The sequence below is a fragment of the Hyperoodon ampullatus genome (assembly GCF_949752795.1).
Source record: "Hyperoodon ampullatus genome assembly, chromosome: 18".
In the NCBI taxonomy this organism is placed as follows: domain Eukaryota; kingdom Metazoa; phylum Chordata; class Mammalia; order Artiodactyla; family Ziphiidae; genus Hyperoodon; species Hyperoodon ampullatus.
In genome coordinates this window covers 31,914,929-31,938,815 of record NC_136931.1, presented here as the reverse complement: position 1 = coordinate 31,938,815, position 23,887 = coordinate 31,914,929, and the positions used below count along the sequence as shown (strand labels likewise).

General features: G+C 32.5%; 1 protein-coding gene across 7 annotated transcripts in view; it reads left to right on the top strand.

The window, feature by feature from the left end:
- Nucleotides 1–23,887, top strand: part of CHD9 (chromodomain helicase DNA binding protein 9) — a gene marked incomplete at its 5' end in the record, with an annotated part of 164,801 nt that overhangs the window by 43,091 nt on the left and 97,823 nt on the right. For 5 of the 7 annotated variants that reach the window (XM_079723134.1, XM_079723138.1, XM_079723137.1 and 2 more), the window contains 6 exons: nt 4,231–4,562; nt 17,217–17,328; nt 20,867–21,013; nt 21,954–22,022; nt 22,106–22,161; nt 22,840–22,957. In XM_079723134.1, coding sequence (XP_079579260.1) covers nt 4,231–4,562; nt 17,217–17,328; nt 20,867–21,013; nt 21,954–22,022; nt 22,106–22,161; nt 22,840–22,957 — 834 coding nt within the window. Of the gene's footprint in view, nt 1–3,031; nt 3,062–4,230; nt 4,563–17,216; nt 17,329–20,866; nt 21,014–21,953; nt 22,023–22,105; nt 22,162–22,839; nt 22,958–23,887 lie in introns of those variants that run through there. The other 2 variants (XM_079723140.1, XM_079723139.1) reach the window with 1 other exon arrangement.

Sequence of the window (23,887 nt, the reverse complement as noted above, 5' to 3'; positions counted from 1 at the left end):
ATATATTTCCTATAGATAAGGATATTTTCTTACATCACTATAATGTAACCATAACAAGTGGGAAATTAATACAGCAGGAGCTGTTGGGACTGAGAGGAAGAAAACAAAATAAAACACAATTAAGTAGATTGGACAGAATTTGTTGACTGCTTATGGAGGTGAAAAAGAGAAAAATTGTAACATTGAGAAAAGTTACTATTAACTACCCTTTTGTATGTTTGTGTCTGTGTAAATTGGGAAATCACCTACATTAAAAATGATTAGTTAACACCTCAGTGTTGATGTTCTATGGGAATATAGATTTAAAATATTAAATCCTAATAGTAGAAGAAATATTTGATCACAGAAATGTTTGATCACAAATATTTGATTGTCTACTGTTAAGATTTATTGTTAAATAATTGGGATTTTTGAATCAAGTAATGGAATCTATTGAAAAGCTTTAAGGAGAAGTGAGATATTTTGGAAATCATCCTAGTTTCTGTGGATAGTGTCAGTGAGTTAAGGGTATTCAAAGAAAACAGCAAGAGAATATACATCTTATATTCCAGCCCTGACCTCTCCAAGGATCGAGTCCAAAATTTCCAGTTACTCAAACTTTTCATTTCAAACTCAGTGTGGAAAGAATTAAACTTATCATGCACACATACATACCCTTTCTCAACATTTCTTTTATCTCCTCCTGTACCAGTACTTGGTATAGAAAGCAAGTATTGACTCTTCCTGCTCTTCAGCCAAAACCCACCCATATCTAGTTGATTTCCACCTCTTGGAAAGGGCACTGAAAAAAACTAAATTTTGTTCTTGCTTCCTTACTAGTATCTCTGAGATTTTGAGAAAGTCATTTACTTTCTTTTGTGTTCAAATTAATCTCTGTAAGTTATGATATTTGAACCAAATATGGTATAATACAGTGGTTAAGAGCACGGTTTCCATTATGAGGCTCTCTGCCTCTTAATCCCTACCCCATCTTTCAGTAGCCGTGTGATCTTGGGCAAATTATTTCTCTATGCCTTAGTATCCTTAGCTATAAAATGAGGGTAGCAGTAGTACATATCTCACAGGGTTGTTTTTAAGATTAATTGAGTTAATATACAGTTGACCCTTGAACAATGCAGGATTAGAGATTCATTGAAAGATCCAAGTATAATTTATAGTCAGTTTTCCATATATGTGATTCTTCCATATTTGTAGTTCTTGATTCCTCCATATCTGTGGTTCCACATGCTTGGATGAAACCAACTGTGAATTATGTAGCACTGTAGTATTTATTATTGAAAGAAATCTGCATGTAAGTAGACCCACGCAGTTTAAATCCATGTTGTTCATGTATATGTCATAATAGGAATAGTGCCTAGAACATAGTAGGGAATAAGTAAGTGTTAGCTATTATAATTATGATTTTAAAAACTTACGCGCTTAGGTCTGTTCTATCATTTTGCAATTCTGCTGTAAGAATATCTCTCCCATTTGTTACTCCTCTCCATTATCACTGTTACCCTATTATTCAGGATTAAATTAATTATTACATGTAAAATGCTTATAATATTGCCTATCACCTAATAAGCACTTGGTAAGTGTTAGCCCTTATTATTGGTTATTATGATTTTTACATAGATGACCTCCAGGTCAGTAAGATTCTTTTCTTGCATTAGTGGTCCTATGCCTTTACTTTCCTCTCCTGTTCTTTATCTTTAGATTGGTCTTTCTAGGACACTGTTTATATAATGTTGCTCCATTTCGAGACCTTTGATGCCTGAAAGGAAAAAACTAAAAACAGGTTCCTTAATACAGGTATCAGATGACTTGCCAAGACCAATTTAAAAAAAAATGGTATTAATGAAAGAGGTAAACATGAATTTTGAGGCAGTGAAAATTTTGTTTTAGGTATTTAAGGTCATTGCTTACTAAAATAGTCTCAGTATTTTATAGATGAAAAGTATAGGTATGTAATGATCAAATTCAGGAGGACTTGCTACTTATTTATTTTTAGCAAGGGACTAAAACTAAAATTTTATCTTAAAAACTCAACAGTTGAGTTGAAATAGAATGTGAGGAGTAAAGGTCAGGAATGTTTAGGAGTTTTTTTAAGTTAGGAAAATAAATTAATGTATTTATTCAGGTTTAAGTAAGGAAATAATTTAACTATGGTTAGTTATTTTTTTATAGACAGCTCTTATGTGTTCATTTCAAAATCTTAAGCTTTTTGGAATTTAAATGAAAATAGCTTCATATCTCTGTTTTAAAAATGACATTGTTAGCTTTTTGTTAGAAGAATAATAAGAAACCTTATCTAATTTCTTAAAGAGAAGTCACTTGTTATGGGTTCATTTGCATGACCTCCTCTTTAACCCTTTGCTTGTCTTCAGATGTGTTTATGTTTTAAATATTTTAGAGTATCACGGAGAAAAGTATTTTTCTCCGGTAGAAATTGCATTGGACTTTGTTTTTTAATATTGATAGCTACATAAAGCTGTTTCACTACAGTTTTCATTTTCAGATGATTTTTTTAAATCAGGTTTTTACGTATATTTTTTAAAACTTTACTACAGGAAATGGTAGAGTGAGAGTTAATGTGTTACATGGAGGGAAACAGTCCATTGGGGGTTAAATTGCAGAGTCTAATGGAATAATAACTGGTAGCACCATCTGCTGGCCTACTTCCTCAGAAGGAGTCAGTATTTTTAACGACATCTCTAATATTCATGCTGATGCATTTTGATGCTTTGTGCATTCATTTCTTTCTGTGCTTTGTTGGAATCTGGCTATCTGCTTACAGCTATTGAGGAAACTCAGCTTTTTAGGACGGGTTTACAGTCTTTTTCATATCTAAACAGAATGAACAGTGGATATAAACTTGCCAAGGCAGAAATGTGTTGATACATCACAATGTGTATTTGTGGAGGGTTGTGCATCTCTTGGTTGCAGCTTGCTAAATAGGCCATTTAGGAATCTTCTTTCAATGCTTTTTTCTTGAGCACTGCCTGGGGTGGTGAAAAAGCAGAGGGCAAGCCTTTGTCTGACGCCAAAAATGTCTTCAGTGAAGAGGCCAAGAGGAAGGGTAAGTGAAAGCCTGAATGAGTGGGAGGAGGAGGGGTTCTTTGGGCTAAAAGGCTAATGGGATTGAATAACCTTCCTTATTACTGGCTGCTGCTGCGGAGTCGTACTGCATCGCCATCTTGAGCTTGTTGCTGTTTTCTCGCGTCTTGGTTATTTGTTATAGCCTGTAGGCCTTAAGGTGGCATTTTAGTGAGCGATTCTAAACCCTCCCTCCTTTCCCAGTGCTGTAGCACTGCTATGAAACCTTTGATGAGGCAGGTATAGAAAAGATATCCAGTGAAGCACACTGGAACCAGCATGAAAATGTGTTTGGAAATTCCTGGTGGTTTTTTCCCTTGCTGTAGTCAGAGGCATGTTTACGGGTAAGAACGTAACAAAACTGTGATCTAAGACTATGGGATGAATGTGTGTTTGAAGAGGATATTCTTTTTTAAATGCTGTTGATCTGCTTCCTGTGATATTACTAAAATATTAATAATTTTAATGTAAAACTAGAACTTGTTTTTTTCCAGAATTGCTTGAGCAAAATATTATGATATAGAAAGAGAAAAAAAATCCTCATTTAACTCTTTCACAGAAAAACTAAAACTTTCTCTAATTGTAAGTATGGGAATGTCTGTTGACTAACTAGCTACATTGCTGCATAGATTGCACATTAAAATGATTTAAATGAATTCAGGTTCTCATTCCAGTTTATTATAAAGCAGAGAGGCTTTGTTTTTCTAAAAATCATAATAAACTATGGGGAGTAGTCATTCTAAATTAAAATTGCTATTTAAAATTTATTAATAATTTTCAGAGTTCCGGAATGAAGAGGAAAGAAGAGACTTATTCCAAATGCCCAGAATATTTACATGACTAAATTTGAATTAGCTATATTTTTAGGACAAAATTTGAATCAACTAATCAAGAATGCTATGAAAATATCAATGAATCTATATAATCCTTCTTTAACTTTCACTTCTAAAAGCAGTAGTTGAGCTTTTTATTTTATACCTACACTAATTTCTAGATCAGCAAAATGTTTTAATTTTAAATTTGTTTGTAGCACTCATATATTTGCTTATGTATTTTACTTCTTAAAGCTTAATTCTTAATTTTTGGTTATTTATGTTAATTGTTTAAATGTACTTTGGTATTGTTGTATAAAAATTATTTTGATTTCTCTAGCCTCCATCTTCCAAGAAGAGTGATGGTTCTGGGACATATACTAAGTTGCAGAATACCCAGGTGAGGATCATGTCTGAGAAGAAGCAGAGAAAAAAGGTGGAATCAGAAAGCAAGCAAGAAAAGGCTAATCGTATAATATCAGAGGCCATAGCAAAAGCAAAGGAGCGTGGGGAACGCAATATTCCACGAGTAATGAGCCCTGAAAACTTTCCTAGTGCTTCAGTTGAAGGAAAAGAGGAAAAGAAAGGTAGAAGGATGAAATCTAAGCCAAAGGACAAAGAGAGCAAAAAAACAAAAACTTGTTCTAAGTTAAAAGAGAAGACGAAAATTGGGTAAGTTGGTTAAGAATTAAATCTTCTTCCTTTGAAGTTTTTGTAAAGTTCAGTCTGTCTAATCTACTTTTGATTTGCATATGATGTGTTTACTCCCACTTTGGAGTTTTAAGTTGTTAGATACTGTGTGTATCTTACTGCCTTTTTGAATGAATTAGGTAATATTCCAGAATTTACTAAATTTTACTTGTCTATGAACATACTTTTTTGTATATTAATGTTAGTAAAAGGAATTTAAAATAGGAGAACATTTTATATATAAAACAGGAAAAGGAAAAACAAAATGAAACCCATATTGCTGTGCCAGTTCCTAATGTACTTTCTTTATAAAAAAAAATGCCTTGAAATTTTTTATAAGATTTCTTTACCTCTTAGTTGTACTTCCCTGGGCACCTTATAGTTTGGAAACATGGCATATAATATTTTCTCATAAACCCACAACATTGAACTAAATGGAATGGCAAGAAAACTAAGACCATTTAAATCAACAATAAGCAGCTCTCGGCTCTTACAGACTTCCCCCCTTACAGTCTTTCTGATTTACTTTATGTAATAAAGAGGCCAGGTGAGGATTAATGCTCCAAGAGAATTATAAGGACAAAGAATTGCTTTAGGAGGGTATATTAATCCTAGGTATTTTTATTTGACTACTTACCTAATACATTTTCAAAAAATAGAATATAATGTGTTATTATTTGTTTTATATGTATATTTGTTTTGCACGCAAGGGTAAAAATAATCTAAGGCCAACATAGTTTAGAATCGGTTTTGCAGGAATATTTGGTTATTTTTGAAGGCTTTATACGAAATTTTAGATAAAGTATTTAATCTGTTTCAGGAAAAATTCCCTTATTATAAAAATCTTCATTTGCTTACAAAATTATTTATATATTATATATATATATATTTAGAACTAACACAATTTTGTAAACAATTCACAGCATTTTCAATGCAACCACCAAACTGAGTTATATCATTAGGTCCTGATGCCTTTCAGTCCAAACCATTAAATAACATGGGCTCTCTTGCTATAATGGAGAAATAATTAATATTATTGATTTTGCATTTCATTTGCAGATAGCTAAGATAAAATTTGAAAGTTAGATTTCTGCTCCTTTTTTATTTAAACGTTTTGGTATGAAAGTATCTTATTTTTTCAATATTTTGTCTAGTTTTAATTTAGGAAACCCCATATTTAATCCTTTAATGTATTAAAAGTTACTGTTATTAAAATTTTCCAGTTTTAACTTGTACAGGGATATAGGCAGAGTAGTGGTACCATTTGAAAGGGTATTTAATAATGCATAAAATAAGAGAAAATAGGTAGAGAACCCTCAAGAGTTAACAATAAGTTTAAATTGGTGGGGGGGAGATAACTAGAGGCAAAAGATAACAGAAGTGAACCTGGTTCAAGAAAAAACAATATATAAGGGGAAATTAGAAATAATTAAATTGTAATAGAGAAACATGGATTTTTGAAAAATGTGGATTAATATGTAGGGAATAGTAATACAGTAGAGTATCTGACGTATTCTGTGATATTTGTATTTTTGTTAGAAATAGGTAGATTATTAACAATAAATTATTTTAATATTGCACAGCATGATCAATTTAGTATTTGTTTTTAGAGATAGCATTCTTGAGAAAAGAGGTAAGAATTGTATTGGAAACATATTTCCATGGCGAGATATTAAGTAATTGACACAAAGTATTAAGTAATTGACAGAAAAAAAACTTGTTGAGAGTGGATGACTTTTTGATAGAGGAATTTATAAGTTGCAAGCAAGTAAAAGTGAAGCTTGCCCATATATTATTAAGCTGTTGGAGTGAAACAGTTTCTTGATCATCTTTATCAGACAACCAAAGATTATTATCATGTTGGAGGAAAAAGCATGGTTGGAAATGAAATTCATACACAGTCTAGAGTTCTGTATTGGTCACTTGAAATATTTCATTACTGTGCTTTCCAGTAAGCCACTACATTTTATAATTTTGAATTTACCATTTTTAATGTTTCTGAGAAGAAGCATCATTTAATATTAAGTTTACTTGCATCTTTTTTTTTTTTTTTTTTTTTTTTTTTGCGGTATGCGGGCCTCTCACTGTTGTGGCCTCTCCCGTTGCGGAGCCCAAGCTCCGGACCCGCAGGCTCAGCGGCCATGGCTCACGGGCCCAACCGCTCCGCAGCATGTGGGATCCTCCCGGACCGGGGCACGAACCCGTGTCCCCTGCATCGGCAGGTGGACTCTCTACTACTGCACCACCAGGGAAGCCCAACTTGCATCATTTTAATTAATAATATTTCATGATGTATTAAATGTTTTCTTGTAAAGATTTTGTTTTTCTATGAGTTTTAGAAGAATTGAACTTTTGCTAATATCAGATGATTTATATCAGATAAAATTAAAGAGAGTGTGTGTTGGAACTTAACCATAAGCAATGTGAAATATAAATTTCAAAAGTAACTAGATTTGTAGACAGTAAGTTATGGTTGATATATAGTCAGAGTTGGTGTTTATTTAATCCACATACGTGATGTGATATAATCTAAGAATACTAATCTGAAGAAAACCAATACTGCCTTGCCTCTGCTTGCTAGTGTGCTTGAAACCTTTTCAGTTTTCTGTCACTTTCATAGATTAATTTTTTTTAATACAAGGAATAGAGTGTCCTTTTCAGAGACTTTAATATAGTCTCATTTAATCTTTACAACAATTCTGTGAGTTAGATTGGGCATGCAGTATGATAATGTGGTTAAGTTCTTTGACTTTGGAACCCGTTGCACTTATTCAAATTCCCCCTTTGTCACAAGCAGTGTGACCTTGGACAAATACTTGACTTCTCCAAGTTTTAGTTTCCTCAGACATAAAATGAGGATAATGATAGCACTTGCCTTATAGTGTTATTTTGAGGATGAAATTATTTAATAACACTTAAAAAATATAGAACAATACCTGTTAATAATGTTAGCCATTATTTTCTGAAAATATAAATAACATATAACTATTTAAGGAAAAAGCCAAGGCCAGGAGCCATGCCCCTTCCTTCAAGCCTAAACTCTCACCTATCTGCCTAGGTTCTCTTTCCAATAAGGCCCTGTTCCTAATAAGATGAATTTAAAAATCAAGCAGACAGATGAAAACAAACAGTTGCTACCTGGTAAGAAGGATAATAGGTTAACCTATTAATGTTGTTGTTGTTGTTTTTCATATGAGTAGCATTTAGGACAGGTAAATTTTGTTTTGAAATATGCTTGGAGTTTGAAAGGAATTACATGGTTATGTGGAAGAGTGTAAGTTGAAATGGAAATGGCTGGTGTAAAATGAAGAGTGAGGTAGGACTGGAAACAACCTTCTTCTATTTTGACGTTTTTCATGATCTTGGCAGTCAGGTTCTAACAAGCTGCCTTTCAAGTAGAAGAGCAGGTATTTCTTTAATAATGGTCGGTACATAATAGATGCTCCATGAATGGGAGGGAATGAATTTTATGGAATGAATGAATGAATGGAAGGTTAAATATTAAATGATGCCAAATGGTTGTGTTTGATTTGTTAAATCAAGATTAGAAGTGGCAAGCTAATCCTTCATTAAATCACAGGGACAAAACTAATAGTTTAGTTATAGTAGAGAGTTAAATTCTAAAATAAATTCATTCTAAGACTTCTGGTAGAATTTTCTTATTCGTCTCTCTTCAGTTTTAGATTATGTAATAAAATATCACATGATTTGATTGAAGCATTTTTAGATTTATGTTTTATAACTTTGACATTTAAACTATGTTTCCATGTTGTCAGTTATAATTTACTTCTTGCATTAGATTATCAGACTGACAAGTAGAATGCCTTTGACACTTTAAAATGCTCTTGTGGCCCTGTAAATTTAATCAGTAAAGGTGCTTCATGATTAAAAGTAAAAAAATACTTTTTTGTATTATTCATAATTATTCTTTCTGTTTGTTACAAGAATGGGAGTTATCAGGTGCTAGAAGTAGCCTTTCTCTTTAGTTAAGGCAGAAAACATCTAAATTAGGAAATATCAAATCAAGTTGGAATTAAGGGTGTCATGTTATAAAGAAAAACAGTAAGACGTTAAATTAGATCTGGAAATTATATTATGCCCTTCTTTGCGATAGTCATTCTGAACCCCCAAGAAGGAAGAAGCAAAATAACATTTTATTAATTACCTACCATCATGTGTATACATAGATATGTATGTGTGTATTTTTAAACAAAACAACATGTATGTCCACATGTATGTCTAGAGACACAACTAAATAATAATGTAAGGGAAAAATAATATGAACAAAGCCTGAAGGGAAAATAAGATGAATCATCAGAAATTGGGAATAATCACTTTATAGTCCATGTTAATAAAGTAACAGATGAGACCCTGATTGCAAGTATTCAAAATAATAAGAATTTAGTATCTGTTTGGATAAAATATAAATGTATTAATTAATTAATTGTTTTTGGCATATGATAAAAAAGCACTTTGAAAAATATATGATATAGATTTATTATATATATTTTAATTATTAATCATGCCATTAGTAGTCTCTATGTAAGTTCTATAATTTTTAAATGCCAAGAAGATAAAATGTTTTATTGATTTCACTCCTTACATCTAAACTTAAAGTCAGTGAAAATCTGAAACATATTCATCTGCAGAAAGAATTGATATATACATTATGTATTATTGTGAATTTAATTAAGATTTACAGGTCCATTTTTAAGATGTATACCTTTATATAAGATGTATTAGTAAGGTTTATCATTATTAGCAAATGATGTGCTGTTATTTCATTGAGTCTAAAATGTCACTGATTATAAGAGACACCATTATTGGGCCTCCCTGGTGGCGCAGTGGTTGAGAGTCCGCCTGCCGATGCAGGGGATACGGGTTCGTGCCCCGGTCTGGGAGGATCCCATATGCCGCGGAGCGGCTGGGCCCGTGAGCCATGGCCGCTGAGCCTGCGCATCCGGAGCCTGTGCTCCGCAACGGGAGAGACCACAACAGTGAGAGGCCCGCGTACCGCAAAAAAAAAAAAAAAAAAGAGACACCATTATTTTATATGTCAGTAAGAAAGAAAAAAATATATTGCCAGTTAAAACTATGGCATATCTTTGTTTATTAGATGAATGTTTGTTTCATAGATGTTAACCTGTGGGTAAAATGTGTATCTTAGGACACTGAAGTAAAGTATTTGATTTTAATGTTGCTGTTTTGTCAGTATTTTTAAGCATAAACGTCATTTTCTTTTTTAAAAAAGAAGAAATAAGTTTTTTAAAGAATAAAAATTAAACTGTGCTGATAAATATACTGCCTATGATTAATACTTAGCTAATACTTCACCTTAGTGGCTATATGAAACAACTCAGTGAATTAAACTTTTTGAAAAAAATGACATCCAATCTTAAACAGGAAGTTATTGATTGATTGATTTTACTTTATTTTATTTTATTTTTTGGCTGTGCCACCCGGCATGCGGAATCTTAGTTCCCGGACCAGGGACTGAACCCGTGCCCCCTGCAGTGGAAGCACGGAGACCTAACCACTGGACCACCAGAGAATTCGCTAAACAGGAAGTGATTTATAATCCAAGTTACCAAAAATTTACATTACAATGCTGCTTTCACAAATTTAAGGATTAACTAAAATAAAGAACCACTTTAAAACTTGTTTTTTCCAGATGAGTTTAAGCTAGAGTCTTGAATTGAACTTTAAACTGGAGTGATTGCATCAAGTTAAATGTGTTTCTTCTAAAAAAAAAAAATACACACATATATATTTGATGGCTTTAAAAATAACTCCAGTGCCTTCCACTGGGCTTGCAAAGAGAAAAAAAAAATTTAATGTAAAATAGTATTTTTGCTTGTTCCTTTACTTATGATGAATTGGATGTATATTAATTACAACGAATGGACTAATTGGATAAGATTCATTGTTTGTCCAGTTATTGCAATGAGAGAATCTACAGGGGGCAACTGCAGATTGACACTGTAGAATGCAGCTTGTTACACAGCCTCCATGAGTAACATGTGGGCAGGATTTAGATGAGTGCATAAATTACATCTGAAAATCAAATATAAACGTCTAGTATAAACACTGAAGTTTTCTAGTGCCTGTACTTGTCAAATGAATTAACATTTCAAATTTATACTTATACTTAGTGTGAAATTGCCCTTTGCTGTCTGAAATAAGTTATGTTTTAATATTTAGTTCATTTATATGCCTGAATATCTGTTGCTGCAGTTCGCTAACATTGATAACATCCCTTTCATGTTTTAAAAAACAAAACTTTCATAAAGCCTTTATTATTCATAGTCTGTATTATTTTGTTGCTTTACTCTGTGATATTTCTAAGAATAGCAAACGATCAATTTATTTGTAGAATGTACGTATAATGAAATTTTATTTTAGAAGTTTATTTTAGTTTAATATAGTAAACTCCTTGTAATTCATGATGGAAGAATGGAATGCTCTTTGGTAATTGGGTATTTTACTGAGCTGAAATTATCTTATTCTACTTTTGGATCATCTCATTTTCTTCAGATAACATTTATGGCTATCAGTTGTCATTGTAGAGGCAATAGAAATTTCTGGTTGTTCAAAAGTCAATAAACTTCAACCTTAATGATTTTCTAAAGATAATGTAGTTTCATAATTCTCTTTATTCATTAAACTATATTTATTGATATTAAATATCAATATTGATATTAAATATCAATTGACTAGTTGAAGTATAGTGTCATTTTATTTTAAAATCAATAAGATATGTTGGAAATAGTAGAGTAGGAGTAAAGAGACCTTTATTGTCTTTTACTGGACTTGTGATTTTGGCAGTTTGTTCTATCTTTCAGGGCTAAAGTTTCCCTATTAGTTTGGTGGGACCAATGTCTGCCTCGCCTGTGAGGATCAACTGAGATATTATAGACAAAAGCACTTTGAAATTTTAAGTGTTCTATAAGTATAGAATAGTTTTATTATCCTGAATATTTGTTCCTAGAGTTTTCTTCACTAATTATTTTGAGCCAGTGGTTCCCAAACCTGGTGAGAATTTTTTTAAAGTCTGATTGGGATCCCACTTAACTAGATCAGAATTCTGGAGTTGGAACCTACAAATCTGGGGTTTTGTTAGTTTTTATTTTGAACTAGTCTCACACTTGCAAAAATAGGTCAAAGTTCCCTTAGGCTCCTCAAATGTTAATAGCTTATGTAACCTAAGCACAATGATCAAAATCAGGAAGTAAACACACAATTCTGTTAACTGATTTACAGACCTCATGCAAATTGTGTGACTTGTTCCATTTTTGGGAGCCAGGATCCAATTAAGGATCCTACATTTCATTTTGTTGTCATATCTCCTTAACACTCCTCCATTTTGGAATAATTCTTCAGTCTTTGTCTTTAATGATACTTTCAACTTTGAAGCATACTAGCCAGTTATTTTGTAGAATGTCTCTCAATTTGAGTTTGCCTTATTTTTCTATTCATCTGGAATCTGTATTTTTAACAAACAAGCTTCTAATGAAGCCTGCCTCACAGATTTAGGAATTACTGATCAATACCAACCAAATGTTTGTTCTTCTTTGTAGTTTCACTTATATACCATTTTAGAACATATAATAAACTGATATGACTTCATTGTTTCCAAGAATCAATGTTCTATGTAAGTAACCATAGTATGTGTATATGTATGTATGTATGTGTGTGTGTGTGTGTATAGATATATTGTTTTTTTTTAACTCAGAATTACGTCAGTCAAGAATGACTTCAAGTTTTAGAATCAACTTTTTTCCTACAATGGAAATGTGCCTTTTTTTTAACAGAATGGGCATATGTAAATATTTTGGATTTCAGAAGTTTAGTAGGAAACTATTACATTTGAAATAGCTCTTACAAAGTTACAGTTTGAAAAATATTTTTGCATGGGTTAAGGATCGTTAATGAGTTTATGAAATAAGATGCTACTCCAGGCCTATAGGAAAATATTGGAAGAAAATGCAGAATATATGAAAAATAAGATTTGAGGTCTTTTTTAAAAATTTATTTATTTTTGGTTGCGTTGGGTCTTCATTGCTGCGCGCGGGCTTTCTCTAGTTGTGGCGAGCGAGTGCTACGCTTCGTTGCGGTGCGCGGGCTTCCCATTGTGGTGGCTTCTCTTGTTGCAGAGCACGGGCTCTAGGCAGGCAGGCTTCAGTAGTTGTGGCACGCGGGCTTAGTTGCTCCACAGCATGTGGGATCTTCCCGGACCAGGGCTCGAACCCGTGTCCCCTGCATTAGCAGGCAGATTCTTAACTACTGCACCACCAGGGAAGTCCCTCTTTTTTTGTTTTAAGTACAATTTTCAAATAATATAATGAAGGTTTATCTAAGTTATTATAGGAAACGTTTATATCTAACCTACCCACCTCCACCAAAAAGGGTGAGTGTTTAAGATTTCTTTGGTAGAACCTAGTATTTAGGCAATGTTTATTTATAAAAATATGTTTAAACAGCTTAGTCCACTGTCCTTAGAGAGTTTTCATTTAATTACTTTATACTACTAGAAAGGAAAAGTGCAACCTCTTCATAGTCATAAATACAAAAAAAATTAAATATCTCTGCTCCTGATTTCATTGAAGTTTTATTCAGTGGGATTTGAGTCTTGAAGCAGCTGCACAGATACCATATCAGAATATGTATACAGAATTTATTTAGCTTACCAAACACTGAGAAAATTCCTTTTTAATCAGTATATTGATGGCTATTAACAAACCTTGATCTGTATTTCATAGGAATTTATTATCTAAGTAACTGAACTTTCCTGTCACTAGTGTTGTCCTCTTCTACAAACTAGTCTAAAATATGCATTTAGGTTTGGAGATGGATAGCAAATGGGGGAGTGCAAGAAAACTGTTTCTACCAATCAGTTTACTTTGAGTTATCCCTTACCTTGCCACTGAAAATCATCTGCACAAGTACTTTAGGTTATACTAAATAACCACAAGTAGCATCATGGTTACCCTAAGGAGGAGGTTGTTCCTTGAAGAGAAAGCATGACAGGAGACTTCTGGGAAACCAGTAGTGTCTTGTTTCTTGATCTAGGATCTGGCTATATATTTATGTTCAGTTTGAGAAAATTCACTGAGCTGTATGTACTCTTTTGATGTGTGCACGTTTCTGAATTTACATTATACTGTAATATTAGTACACTGTTAGTTTTAGGAAAAGTGAGGGATTGCATTTGGGGCCATTTTGAGATTTTAATGTCTGTGGGATATCCATACTGATAAACAGTTGGTTTATTGAATGAATCTGAAGTTTGGGGAACGGTCTGAACTGGAGATAAGAGATTTGAGAATCTTCAACTTCTAAGTGGTTGTTAAGAATAGATTAAATTAAATTTCCTGGAATAGTATATAGAGAGGGAAGAAGGCTGAAGACAGAAATTTGAGAAATACCAAAGTTTAAGGGACTGGCAGAACAAACTGAATCTTGCTGAAAATCAACATACTAAGAGAAGAAGAGCCAAAGAAGTTTAGTGAGAACCAGAAGAATGTTGTGTCATGAATCCAAGGGTGCAGATAAGGAAAAAGTGATTAGTTATGTGATGGTAGATTAAAATGTTTAGAATTTCCATCGGATTTGGCATTACAGGGGTCATTTGTGGCCTTAGACATTAGGAGTTCAGAAACATATTAGGAGTTTAGTGAGGCTTATTTAATTTCTATTTCAATTCTTACTGTGGTATAACTTTAAACAAGTAATTTAATTTCTCTAAGCCTCAATTTCCTCTTCTTATAAAATTTGCCTGTCAGAGTTGTATGACCATGAAGTGAGAGAACACATGTAAAACCAGCAGAGGCTGACCCAGTAAACACTGAATAAATGGAAGCTATGAATATGAAAAGTAGTTTTAAGACTTCAGATTATAGTGGGTTGAAGAATGAAAGAAACAGTATAGATGACTTCTTTGAGAACTGTGGATAAGGAGGAGGACGATCATGTGGTATCTAATAGTAGATATGACCTCAAGGGAGATTTTTATTTTAGGAGGGAAACCAGAGTAAAGGAAAAGGGACCAGAAGACTGAGGAAATGACCATTGAAAGCGGGGAGAGGGAATAGCGTATAACTATGGTTGGTTCCTTAATGTTGTTTCAGAGTATCTTTTTGTACTTCCTCTGATTTCCCGATTCCAACATAAGCTATATGTTTGCTCGTATTTATTTCACATACTCAGAAAAGTGCAAGTGAGATATCAAGTAAGAATTACCATTATCCTGTTGAAGGTGGCGATCAAACCAATATGAGAAGACCCTGGGGATAAATCATTCTAGAATTCTTTTCTCACCTCTCTCATTCAGTCAATAACCAAGTCCTGTTGTTTCTGCTTCCAAAATGAAAAATTGTATCTTTCTTTCCCTCTTCACCCACACTACCATGGCCCTATATTTCACTCTTCATCTCTCTCACCTGAATTGTCAGTCTTAACGCTGGTTTCCCTGACTTGCATTTCACTTTCTTCCGGTTGCATTGCTCCCTTGTTTAAAATTCTTTTTTTCCCCAAATTTTATTGAGGTGTAATTGACATATCACAGTGTATTAGTTTAAGGTATACAACATAATGATTTGTTGTGTGTATATATTGTGAAACTGTTACCTCAATAAGTTTAGTTAACATCTTATCACCTCACATAGTTATATATTTTTTTCTTGTGATGAGAACTTTTTAAGATGTACTCAGCAACTTTCAAATATATAATTCAGTATTATTAACTATAGTCACCATGCTGTTTACATCCCTAGAATGTTTAAAATTCTTACATCTTCCAGTTGGTTTATTTTTTTCATTCATTCAAAAATATCTCAGTGCCATTTGTTGTCAGTCATGAACTAGACAGATTTCTTTTAAATTCCTGCCATGTGGAGCTTAAAGCTGAGCTTAAACTAAAACCTTAAGTCCTTGCATGTGATATAAGGTCTTCTGTGATCTTGACCCATCTCCTCCTGTAGTACTTTGTGTGTTCCTGACATGCTGTTATCGTTGCTTATTCTCATTCTTCTGCAATGTACCCTACCTTTTTTTTTCATTACTGTTGGACTCTCTTTCATCATTCAGTTCCCTATCTCAAACTTTACCTTTTCTGTAAAGCCTCCTTTACTCTTCAGTAAATATAAGGATTTCTCCCTTTGTCTTCACATTACATCTTGTGCTAACTTCCTCTTTAGCATTTTAGCTGGGATCATATTCTAACAATGATGTGTTAAGGTTGGGAACTGTGTCCACTCTATCTTCAAATCCTAGAACCTAGGAAAGTGCCTGGCATATCACAGTTAGATCTAGTTACCATTAGTTGAGAAAGTACTGTGTGTTAAAGGCTGTGCTCAGACATGTATTATCCCACTTAATTCTCAACAACAATAGAACTAGCTATTGTAATATCCCTATTTTACAGGCAAGGAAGCTATCAAGTAATTTGCCTAGTGTCCCACAGATAGGTGAATGGTGAAATCAAGCTTTAAATCTTTGAAACTACGATTTCAAAGTGCATGCTCTTAAACTTCAAGTTCTCCAACATTAGTAAATAATTATTAAAAAACTTTGATATATTTCCGATATATCATACCTGAAAGTAAATATTTGGGGAGTTTTCTATGTTTGAAATACAGAAATCTAAAGTAGAATTTTCCAGGGACTTCCCTGGCAGTCCAGTAGTTAAAACCTCACCTTCCAATGCAGAGGGTGTGGGTTCAACCCCTGGTTGGGGAACTAAGATCCCACATGCCTCGGGGCCAAAAAACCAAAACATAAAACAGAATCAGTATTGTAACAAGTTCAATAAAGACTTAAAAAAAATGGTCCACATTAAAAAAAATCTTTTAAATAAAATAAAATAAAATAGAATTTTCCTGATGGCGCTTGAAGATCATTCCATCTCATCTGTTGAACCAGATATGGAAATGTGGGATGTACTTCTATCTTTGATCAGGAAAAAACATAGAAAACACATTTTTATTTTAGACATTTAGAGTCAGTGTGTGTTAATATACATATATATACATGTATATATTAGAGAATGTTAGAAATATAAAAAAATAAAAGAAAGTTCTTACTCTTTAGGAACATATAGTATAGCTAAGAAAAGCCTTAACATAAGTGAAATAATCAAAGAACAATCAATTGGTAAAGTGTTTTAAGTAAGGGAGAAACTACTGTAGGGTAGAAAGAAGTGTAGAGGCTTTTGGAGAATAGGCGGGATTCAAAGGAATTGAGTGGAATTCGAAATAAATAGGAGGTAGAAGGAAAAAAGTCCCTCATTCCAAACCTACAAGATAATAAAATAAATGAATTACTTTAATTATTAAATAGCTATATCACCTGACATTTTTCTCATGAAAAATAATCTTGAGCCTAAAGAAACAAGTGATAGAATTTGTCTGCCTTTCTTTGCTTAGAAATATGTTAACTGTAGTACTGGTTTGTATTTGTTCCTTTGGAATAGAGTTTATCATGTGAAAATGTCATTATGGATTTCATGATAAATAGCATCTTTGGTTGGACATTCAAGTGATATAAAATGGAAAAAAGTTTATCATAGGAATCTTAATTTGCCCCAAAATGGAAAAGTACAAAGAGATCTTACTGTTTACTCTATTTCTCTTGAAACAGCAAACTCATTATTACATTGGGTAAGAAACAAAAAAGAAAGAATGAGTCTTCAGATGAAATATCTGATGCAGAGCAGGTGCCACAGCATGCATTCAAAGAGGAAGACTCTCAAGTGAGTATTAAAATTTTTTCTGAGAAATGAAGCACTGGCAGAATTATTTAGATAGCATAATATTGTTTTATGGGTATTTATACTATAGTTTAGTGGTAAAAATACATTTTATTGTATGGTAGAACTTATATGACAGCATTATTACAATATGGTCCTAGTAGTATTCCCATAGAATGTTAGACCTGGGAGGAAACTTACACATCCTCTCCAAACCCTCTTAGTTTTCAGATAATGAAACTGAAGCCCAGAGAGTTTAAGTAACAATCCAAAGTCCCTGGTGGCTTTTAACATGGAGAAGTATCCAGTGATATTATCCTATACTTATAGAGTACTTTTGAATGAATTTAATGCTGGAGATATTAATTTTAAAAGTCACATACAAATGATAAAGCAAATGGGTTGAATCATTCCTAGAGATAATTCCTTTGGTCTGCTTCTATTGAAGAAAAGATAAACAACTATATTAAAAATCCCCTAATATAGACAAAAATACTGTGCATTTTCCTTTTTCTTTCTTTTTGTTTTTGAATAGCTGTATATTCAAAATAACCTTGTGAAGTTAAAAAAAATATATATATATATAGTGAAGGTCATAATAATTCAGGCCACCCTCTGCTTTCTAATAATTAAAGTACGACTATAGGCCGTAGGGGTGGTGGCATTTGTTGCATTACGGGGCCAGAAAGCCCCTGAATGGCCTTTCTTCTTCCTTATGCAGCTTCTTATCCAATGGGAGAGTAGTGGCTCAAGGCTCCTGGGCTGCTGCAAGAGTTGAGGTAAGGGCAGTGACTAAAGCTCCTAATATTATATGGCCTGGCTTTTTCTTCATATGTTATCCTTAACTTAGGCAAACTTATAATTATTCAACATGAGAAAATTTAGTTAAATTTTTACTAAAATAATGCTGGCCATTTTTCCATTATGTAATTAACAAACAACGAAATGGTAGAATAGGTTAACATGCACATTTTTTCCATACTTTTCACTGTAGTTAATCAGGTTGCTTTGACAGATGTGTTGCTTTAACACAAAAAATTTAGTGGGGAAGGAAAAAAGAATTTTCTGGTAAACAATTATAAATCTATATTATTGATATATTTAAATATATTATTATATAAATACTGTATAAATATATAAAAGTAGCTTTCAACCACGATGGATTGTCAAGATTTGAAGGCTTGAAAAGTAATGTAAGGTTTAGAGTCAGGTGGAAATCTGAAAACATGATTATCATACTTAATTTTTTACCTGATAGAGAGTAATGCAGTAGTCTAACTGTATTTAGAGACTTAAATTATTTTAAAAAGTCCCTATAGTACATTTTATTAGGATTATTATAGGAAACAAGTGATATCATAACGAACTATTCAGTCATTTAAAAGCATGTTTCTGACCTCTTATGTGAAGAGCTGTTGACTGTTCTATTAAAGCCTTTAAGACAGAAGAGTAAAGCTAGAAAAAAGAAATATGAAGAAAGAATTTGTCACTGTTTTAAATTGTCCTTCAAAAAACATTATGAAGAAAGAAAGCCAAAAATATCCACATTAGCCTAAAATGCGGACATTCAAATTAGCTTTGTATTTTTAAAGTAGTAGAACTATTGTATGACAGAGAAAGTTAATTGGTGAGAGTGGTACCTTACTTGGCTTTGCCTAATATGTAACTATATGCTCTAGTGGAATGTAAGTTATGACGAAATCAGCTCATAGAGTTGAAAAACTCAAGAGTTTTTTTAATTACTCAGAGACTGATAAAGTCTTCATAGAATGAGGGAGCAGTTTACAGTAAATGGCTCTCATTCTGTCTCCTGAAAAATTACCTGAATGTGCACTTTTGTGAGTTGAAAGGATTCTTTCAGGCCACTTGTTTACTACTTACTAAGAACTGTGTGTGGCATTTCAAAGTACCAGTAGATGCCTAAGTGACCAGAAAGGCAACTTTAATGCTGAAATCATCTACAGAATCTTCTAAAGTGTACTGAATTATTCCCAAACTTCATTATTTAAAAGATTTGTGCCTAGTGAGACATAACATTGGTTGTATAGGTTATTGTTAGAATAATAAATGTCATGAATGGTTATTAATTTAAACTGTTCTTGAGCATTAAGAACTATATGATGCCTGTAATCGAACTCCAAACATTCCTTTAGCCTAGTATTAGATTTGAGATCCATAGAATTTTCCCTCCCAGGGAATAATAAATATTTCATATATTTTCCAAAACAGGATGTGGGAAAATTGGGTTTCTTAAGAAGTCCTTTTTTATAACTTTTGTATGCCACCTTCCTGTCTCCCATAATGACAAAATTGTTACCTTGAGTTTTGAAAGTGTAAATATCTTCATGGCTAAGAGATGGTGACCCATCCTAATTGAGGCATGGAATTTTTCTACTACATTTGGCTGAGCTACCTCACCACAGTAGTGCCTTTCTTTCTCTCAGTATTCCACTACTCTCAAGAGAAAGAGGCGCTGCATCCTTTCTGGATGCAAATAACAGTTTGTACCCACACTGCTGCACTGATTCAGTTTTGTCATGGCAACGGAAGTATGAAAGACCTCCCAAATTGAAGACATTGGCAGAAACCAAAAGGAGAACACATGGGTTATTCTTTTGGTTGCATGTGGGGGGAATGTCATGGGAGTTACTAAATACACAGAAGAATAGTAAAAGGAGGAAGGAATATTGAGCAGTAGAACAGTTGGCTGAGATGCCTCCACCCACGAGATTTTAGGGAGGTGAGCAAAAGCAAACCTAAGTCCTTTGGGATTTTCAAGCCATTGTGAGATTTGTCTTTATAGTGGGAACATCAAATATTTGATATTTAGGGAGGTAAGTAAAGCCATGTGCATTTGATACCTGATTTTAAATCATTCAGATTATTATTAAAATTATATTGCTACACATAATACTATCTGAAAAGCTTACTTCTGTTTTTATGATAGTGGTGTTCTTTATTTTTAAGGGAAGCTAGTAAAACACTGGTTCCTCCATTCACGTTTAATTTTTTGGTAGATTTCATACTTTGTTATTTTCTGTATCTCTTTTAAAACATTTTATATTATTTTGGGTTTTTTTAAGTCTGTTTTAAACACAAGTTCATGGATTTTGTGTCAAATATTATTTAATTTCTTCTTTTAGTTTTATGCCCCTGATTAATTATTTAACCAACATTCATCTGATGTGTACTTTTTAGGATTGGGGGAAAAAACTGTGAAAGTATTAATAGTTTAAAATATGTTTCCCAAGCTGTGAAATAGTTAAGTAAAAAGAAACCTTTTTATTCTTAGCAATTTCAAAAGAAAAGTAATAAAGGTATTATTATTAATCATTGTTATTTGACACTTTAGGAAGTAAAACTAAAGGTTGTAAACCTTTGGCAAAGGGCAAATTATAATCTTCCTTTAATTAAAAGGAAAAATTAGAAAAGATGAATGTTGAATACAGTTTTGAAAATTTAATGTACAAAATTGCTACACTAGAAATGATTTTTTTTCCTTTAAAATAATCATATATGTGCTCCTTATCGTTCATTACAGAAAAGAAGATCAAATCGACAAATTAAAAGAAAAAAATATGCAGAAGATGCAGAAGGGAAACAATCTGAAGAAGATGTTAAAGGCTCTATAAAAATAAAAAAGCATTCAGCTCCTTTACCTGGTGAACAGCCTTTACAGTTATTTGTGGTAAGACAGATTTTGGATTATGACAAAAAACATTTTAAACCAATGTAAATTTTAAAAAATATTTTCATTATCTTTCTTCCTAAAACCTGCTCCAGCTTTTCCTCCTAGATTCCGTACTGTAGTTAATAGAACCATTAGTTATTCAGATCAGAAACCTAGGGATTTGTTCTCTCTTTTTTTTAATCTTTGCTTCTTCATCCAATTTTTACTACATTTTTCACCTCCTAGATATATATTCCTGAAACTCCTCCAAGCTCTATCCTTCTTGCAGTATATTTCTAAGTTACAAGCCTAATCACAGTACTTTTCCACTGAAAACTCCTCTAATGGTGTCCTAAGTCAGAAAAAAATGAAAATACACTTTTCAGCATAACTTATAAAGCCTTTTGTATGGATTTTCTGGCTTTATGTCCTTCCACTTCTCTCCAGTCAGTCCTCTGGTTTTATGAACATAGTTGTCTAAATGCCATGTTTTGACACCTTTATGTCTTTGCATATGCATTTTCCTCTTGGTAAAGTTCTTTTTACTCTCTCTTATCTGTGTTGTAAACCAACCATTCATCTGCTAGCTGAGGGATCTGGCACCTTAAACAAGAACTTATCTTCTCTATGCCTGAGCTTCCTAATCTGCAAAATGGAGATGATAATAGTACCTCCTTTATAGTGTATTTGCAAGGATTAAATTAGTTAATATATGTAAAATGGTTAGAATAATGCCTAACACATTAAAAAGCACCATATGTTTACTATGATGATGATGCCAATGATGATGAGGACAGTAACAACAATTGATATTTTTCAGTTTCGTATTCCTAACATTTAACATGGTCCCTGGAACGTGTTAAATAAATGTTTGTTGAATTTTAGTATATTCATAAACAGAGTGGCAACTAAAGTGTTTTCAGAATGTGTCATCATACATTTTTCTTCCCTCACATAGGAGAATCCGAGTGAAGAAGATGCTGCAATTGTGGACAAAATACTATCTTCTAGAATTATAAAAAAGGAAGTAAGTAATGATATATTACATTTTACACTTTATATTCCATGGCCTGATCATAAAAGTCATAATTATTGAATTTATTTTCTTAGATATCACCTGGAGTGATGATTGATACAGAAGAATTTTTTGTAAAATACAAGAATTAGTAAGTATTTGAGTAGAAAAATAATAGAAAGGTATTTAAATATGAATTAATATTTTAAGTATATTAAGTTAAATTATGGTTTTTATTTTATCTGCATTTTAAAATATTTTATTACTTATTGCATGAACTTAAAAATTATTAAAAAGTGAAGATTTTGAAAACATTTCATGTTAAAATTGAGTGTTTTATTTTTTTCCCAGAAACATTACTTATAAACATCAAAATGCAGTAATATTTATAAATTACACTTTTACAAATTATAGACATTATCCATCATATTTATATTGTTGAACTTTTCAGATTTTGTTCAACTTTTTCTTATACTTTGGTGAAGGAAGGTATTTTAAATAAAATTACATTGGTTTCAAAACAAGTTAGCTTTCTGATCATGACAAAATGATTATAATGAAGAAATAAACTAAAAGTCATATTTTGTTACCCTTATGATTCAGTTTACCATTCTGCTTCCATATGGCAAATTGCAGACCTTTAGATCACAGTGGCTTTATTTTAGTAATGATATGGAGTCTATTGACATTAAATGAAATGATGAACTACCTGTTTGTAAAGTTGAAGATAATATTTTGTCTTAGAGGCTGTGATTAAAAATAAATCTATAAAAACTCAAAACATGGTTTTCTATATCATTCTAATATATTGCTTTTATAAAAATTTTAGCTCCTATCTTCACTGTGAGTGGGCCACAGAACAGCAACTTCTGAAAGATAAAAGGATCCAGCAGAAAATCAAACGATTCAAATTGAGACAAGCACAAAGAGCACATTTTTTTGCAGACGTAAGGAAAAAAAAGACTGTTATGTGTTGAACTCTGAACACATGTAGTATTATGTATCAAAAATTTAAGAATTATTCATTTTAATTCTTAGGCTTCCTCTTATGATATTTGAATATAAATGCTATCTATGTATTTTTTCTTTCCCTAAATTTAGCTTGGAAAATAGCTAAAACAGGAACAGTGATAATTCAGAATGATAGCTAACTCTTGTATTTTTAAATTAGCATATATTTCAATACTTTTTAGAGTTGACTGTGAGTGTGTTAATATCTTAAAGTATTTTATCAGCAAAGTTTTTCAAGAAATGGAAATGGTAGCATAGCAAATAAATGGAAAAGAAGATTTTCCAGTATGTGAAATATATTGCATATTTTCTGTATCATCTTTGTGTATGCATGAACAGAACCTCATTGGAAAAATTCATTAACCTTTCCAGGCCTCACTAAAAAGTCCGATGTCCTTTCCTGCTCTAAATTTTTTTTCATTTTTCTTTTAATAGACTTTTATTTTACTTTTTATTTTTTTAAGTTTTTTGCTGCGTAGCGCAGCATGTGGGATCTTAGTTCCCTGACCAGGGATCGAACCTGCACCCCCTTCATTTGAAGCACAGAGTCTTAACCACTGGACCACCTGAGAAGTCCCTTAATAGACTTTTTTAGAGCAGTTTTAGATTCATGTAAATTTTTTTAACTTTTTATTTGAAAAATTTAGTACAACAAATTCCCACATATATTTATTTTAACTAGATTCCCTAAATGTTAACATTTTACCATGTTTGCTTTGTCATTAACATTAATTCTCCTTTCGTCTCTGTGCACCCCTCTCTCTTTCTGCCTCTGCCTTTCTCCCACACACATACATTTTTTTCTAAAACATTTGAAAATTAAGTCTCAATTTCAGTATTTTCTAGAAACAGTCTTACATAATAAT